This window comes from Corapipo altera, unplaced genomic scaffold (assembly GCF_003945725.1).
Source record: "Corapipo altera isolate COAL_440 unplaced genomic scaffold, ASM394572v1 61134, whole genome shotgun sequence".
Taxonomy (NCBI): domain Eukaryota; kingdom Metazoa; phylum Chordata; class Aves; order Passeriformes; family Pipridae; genus Corapipo; species Corapipo altera.
Window position 1 is genome coordinate 3,327 of NW_020886018.1, and position 4,604 is coordinate 7,930.

Genomic DNA, 4,604 nt, shown 5'->3' on the forward strand with positions numbered 1-4,604 from the left:
CCACCCCCAGGCCTCGGGGGGCCCCCTCCGCCCGAGGGTGAATCCCCCGGGCCCCCCCCCCCCCCGGGGCCCCCCCCCCCCCAGGACCCCTCCGGGACCCCCAGAACCCCCCCTCACCCAGCAGCCAGACCCCCTCGGGCCGCGCCCCCTCCATGAGCCGGGCCAGCGCCGAGTTCTCCAGGACGGCGGCGTTGGGGCACGACCCCGGGAACTTGGCCACGACGTTGGTGATGGCGCCGGCGCGGTCGCAGACCACCTGCATGTTGATGGAGTGGAAGTTGCCGGCGTTGCGGAAGAGCGGCTCGTCCTCGGCCGGCGCCCGCAGCGCCACGTGCATGGCGCCCACCAGCCCCAGCACCCCGGGCAGCGCCGGCGGGTCCGCGGCGGGCGCCGGGGCGGGCGGGAAGGCGATGAACCGCGGGGCCCGGCGCTGCAGGGCCGCCAGGAACTGCGCCAGGCAGTTGGACATGGCCGACTGGCTGATGCCCGTGCTGAGGCGCGACGCCGTCTGGAAGGAGCCCGAGGCCAGGAAGGCGAGCGCCGACGTGACCTTGACGGCCACGGGCAGCGCGTGGCTGCGGCCCGTGAGGCTCTGCAGGTCCGAGCCCAGCTCCCGGCACAGCGCCGCGATGGCCGCGCGGTCCAGGCGGCAGCGCCGCAGCGCCTGCTCCTCGCTCAGCTCCAGGAAGGAGCAGCGCGCCCGGTACACCCGCTGCGCCGGGTACGGGCGGCGGCGGCGGCGGCGGCAGCGCCGGGGGGAGCGGATCGGAGACGGGGCGGGGAGGGACCCCCCGGTCGGCGAGGAGGGAGCGGGGTGAGGGTCGTGCTCCTGCCCCCGGTGCTGGTTCTGGTGATGGTCGCGGTCCCGGTGCTGGTCCCGGTCATGGGGCTGGTTCTGATCCCAGTCCTGCTGCTGGACCTGGGGTTGGTCTCGGTGCTGGTCCTGATGCCAGTCCTGATCCCAATCCCGGTGCTGGTCCTGGTGCCAGTCCTGGTCCCGATCCCAGTCCTGGTCCCGATCCCGGTTCTGGCCCCAATCCTGCTCCCGGTTCTGATCTGGATCCCGGTCATGGTCCTGGCCCTGATCCCGCTGCCAGTTCTGATCCCGATCCCGATCCCGGTCCCGGTCCCGGTCCCGGCCTCGCAGCCGCCGCAGCAGCAGCACCGCGTGGGACATCGGGGGCGGGGCTAAGTGGAGAGGGCGGGGCTACGTTGAGAATGGGCGGGGTCGAAAGAAAAGGGCGGGGCCAATTGAGGGTTCAAAGCGGGAGGGGCAGGGCAGACACTGATGGGGCGGGGCCCAACCCTGTCCCTGTCGGTACCGATCCCTCTCCTGGTGGATCCTTGTCGGTCCCGGTGCGGGTCGTTCCCGGTCGATCCCTGTCCCGGTCCCTGTCCCGGTGCTGCTCGATCCCTCTCGATCCCGCTCTGTCCCGGTCGTTCCCGCCCGGCCCCTCCGGTCCCCGTGGCGCCTCCAGACCCCGCCTCCCCCCCGCGCTCCGATTGGCTGACGCTGCCGCTACGCCCTCCCCGAGGCCCCGCCTCTAAGCCTCACTTCCGGCGCGCCGCCTCTCAAACGGGAGCGTTTTGTGTGTGACGCCGTCGTGCCCGGAGCTGGGCGGGGCCTCTCTGTGCCTCGGCCAATCGCGCGGCGCCGTCCCGCCGGTCCGGGCCAATCAGCGCGCGCGGGAGGCGGGGCCCCGCGTGAGGCGGTCGCCGCCATTTTGTCGCCGGTGCCGCCACCGAGTCCCGGAGCGAGGGGGGGACGCGGTGAGAGAGGGGAGGGCGCCGGGAGAGGACGGGGAGGGGCCGGGGGGGCACCGGGAGCGGGATGGGGGAGCGCCGGGGCCGGGTCGAGGCCTCGCAGTCTGTGGAGGGGAACGGGACGGGGGATGGGGGGCAGGACGAGTCCCCGCGGCCGGGGGTGCCCTGGGGGGGTCTCACTGACCCGCCCTTTCCCCGGGATGGGAGGTTCATTCCAGTCCCTCTCTGCAAACCTGGGAGTGCTCCGGGGGTCTCCCTCAGCTGCCCCTTCCCTGGAGTGAGGGGGCTTCTCTCCAGCCCCTCTCTGTGGGGCCGAGGGTGCTCTGAGGGTCTCACCGAGCCGCGTCCGTGGAGCTGGGGGTGGTCTGGGGGCTTTGCTCCAGCCCCTCCCTGCGGAGCTGGGGGCGCTCGGGGGGTCTCACCGGCCGCCGCTCTCCCCCCACCCTGCGCCGCAGGCGGGTCGCGATGGTGAAGCTGTTCATCGGGAACCTGCCGCGGGAGGCGACGGAGCAGGAGATCCGCTCCCTGTTCGAGCAGTACGGGAAGGTGCTGGAGTGCGACATCATCAAGAACTACGGCTTCGTGCACATCGAGGACAAGACGGCGGCCGAGGACGCCATCCGCAACCTGCACCACCACAAGCTGCACGGCGTCTGCATCAACGTGGAGGCCAGCAAGAACAAGAGCAAGGCCTCCACCAAGCTGCACGTGGGCAACATCAGCCCCGCCTGCACCAACCTGGAGCTGCGCGCCAAGTTCGAGGAGTACGGCCCCGTCATCGAGTGCGACATCGTCAAGGACTACGCCTTCGTGCACATGGAGCGGGCGGAGGACGCGGTGGAGGCCATCCGGGGGCTGGACAACACCGAGTTCCAGGGTGAGCTCGGGGAGCGCGAGGCCGGGCAGGGGGGGGGGGGAGGTGCCGCTCCCGGGGGGTTTCGGCCGGATCCGGGTGTCACCAAAGCTCATCTCGGAGCCGCAGCTGCCGACGTCCTGTACCGGGCCGTTTGGTGCCTCTTGTGGTCTTCTTGGCTCAGTGGGGACTGGTGGGGCCGTGTCCCCTCCCCGTGTCCCTCGGCCGGTGTCGGTTCCGCGGCCCGGGCCGTGCCCAGGGCCGGTGGTGCCGCGGTGGCTCCGTGCCGGGGCAGAGCGGCTGCGCAGCGCCGGGTTTGTGAGGAATTCTGCAGCGTTTGCCCCAAAACCAGCGGGTTTGGGGCAGGTTCTGCCCCTGGGGCCTCCTCGTGGGACCAGCGGTGTCCCTCTGCGGCCGGAATTCGGGGGGAAACAGGGTGATAACGGTAAACGAGGCCGGGAGTCACAGCTGGATGCTGCCCAGACCCTGCCAGGGCGGCTCCTCTGCCCCCCAACTCCTGCTCAGGACCACGGAGACCCCCTGCTGCTGCTGGTGGTGGTGCCCACCCAGGCGGGTCCTGTTCCTCCCCGCCCTCAGCGGTGCCAGGGCTGGCTCTGGGGGGCTCTGGGGGTCTCACAGTGCCAGGGTCGGGTCTCAGGGACCCCATGGCCCGGTGCTGGCTCTCGGGGGTCCCTTGGCACAGTGCCAGCGCTGGGGGCGGCTCTCGGGGGCCTCAGACGTCCCGACCTTTAAAATAATTTAATCTTGGTGCAGCAATGAAACGGCAAAATCGCAGCTGGAGGGGGCGTCTCTGAGGAGGGACCCTGAGCAGAGGAACCCCCCCCCCCAGTGTGTGCACGGGAATGTCCGGGGGTTGTCACCTCCTGCCGTGTCCCCAAGTGTCCCTCCCCTGGCTGGGCCACTTGTCCCTCCCCTGGCTGGGCCACTTGTCCCTCCCCTGGCTGGGCCACGTGTCCCCAGGCTCTTTGTTGTGTCTCTTCCTGGGGATCCCACTCAGAGCTCAACCTGCAGCTGCCCCCAGTTCCTCGGTGCCGGGGCGGCTCTGGGGGTCCCACGGGGCAGTGCCAGGGACAGCTCTGCAGGACCCCACGATGCCACTGCTGGGGGTCACTGTAGCACGGTGCCGGTGCCCGTGGCAGCTCTGAGGCACCCTGGGCACGGTGCCGGTGCCCGTGGCAGCTCTGGGGGACCCTGGGCATGGTGCTGGTGCCTGTGGCAGCTCTGAGGCACCCTGGGTGTGGTGCCGGTGCCCGTGGCAGCCCCGGGGACCCCGCGTCGCGGCGCCGGCGGGTGACGTCGGGTCTCCCCTCTCCCCAAGGCAAGCGGATGCGCGTGCAGCTGTCCACCAGCCGGCTGCGGACGGCGCCCGGGATGGGAGACAAGAGCGGCTGCTACCGCTGCGGGAAGGAGGGGCACTGGTCTAAGGAGTGCCCCGTCGATCGCCCGGGGCAAGTGGCGGACTTTGCCGAGGCCTATAACGAGCAGTACGGAGCCGTGCGCGCTCCCTACGCCGCGGGCTATGGGGAGACCGTGTATTACGATGAGGCCTACGGCGGGATGGCCGACTACTACAAGCGCTACCGCGTCCGCTCCTACGCCACGGCCTCCGCGTACGACGCCTACGCGGAGCAGACCATGGCCCAGTACTCCCAGTACGCCCAGTACTCCCAGGTCCAGTCCTCGGCCATGGCCGCCACCACGGCCATGGCCGGCCGCCTCCCCGCCGCCCTCGACGCGTACGACCGAGCGCTGCTGCCGACCCCGGGCGCGGCGGCCGCCGTCGCCGCCGCCGCCACCGCCGCCGCGGCGGCCGCCTCCTCCACCTATTACACCCGGGACAGGAGCCCCCTGCGCCGCACGGCCGCCGCGGCCAGCACCGTGGGAGAGGCGTACACGTACGAGCGTGGCCAGCTCTCGCCCGTCTCCTCGGTGGCCCGGGCCTCGCTCTACGACATGCAGCGCTTCG

At 71.7% G+C, this 4,604-nt stretch overlaps 2 protein-coding genes across 2 annotated transcripts in view; one reads left to right on the plus strand and one right to left on the minus strand.

The window, feature by feature from the left end:
• Positions 1–1,485, minus strand: part of LOC113940953 (putative nuclease HARBI1) — a 2,547-nt gene extending 1,062 nt beyond the window's left edge. The window contains exons 1-2 of the mRNA XM_027632105.1: positions 1,323–1,485; positions 118–1,188 (exon numbers count right to left, since the gene is read on the minus strand). Of these exons, the coding sequence (XP_027487906.1) occupies positions 118–1,177 (1,060 nt within the window). The 5' untranslated portion in view covers positions 1,178–1,188; positions 1,323–1,485. The remainder of the gene's footprint in view (positions 1–117; positions 1,189–1,322) is intronic.
• A 188-nt stretch (positions 1,486–1,673) lies between these two features.
• On the plus strand, positions 1,674–4,598 carry LOC113940955 (RNA-binding protein 4-like; the record flags this gene model as incomplete). The annotated part of the gene is made up of 3 exons (XM_027632107.1): positions 1,674–1,770; positions 2,220–2,641; positions 3,957–4,598. Coding segments are annotated over exons 2-3 (1,054 nt in total), but the record flags the coding sequence as incomplete, so codon positions are not given.
• Between the last annotated feature and the right edge of the window lie 6 nt (positions 4,599–4,604).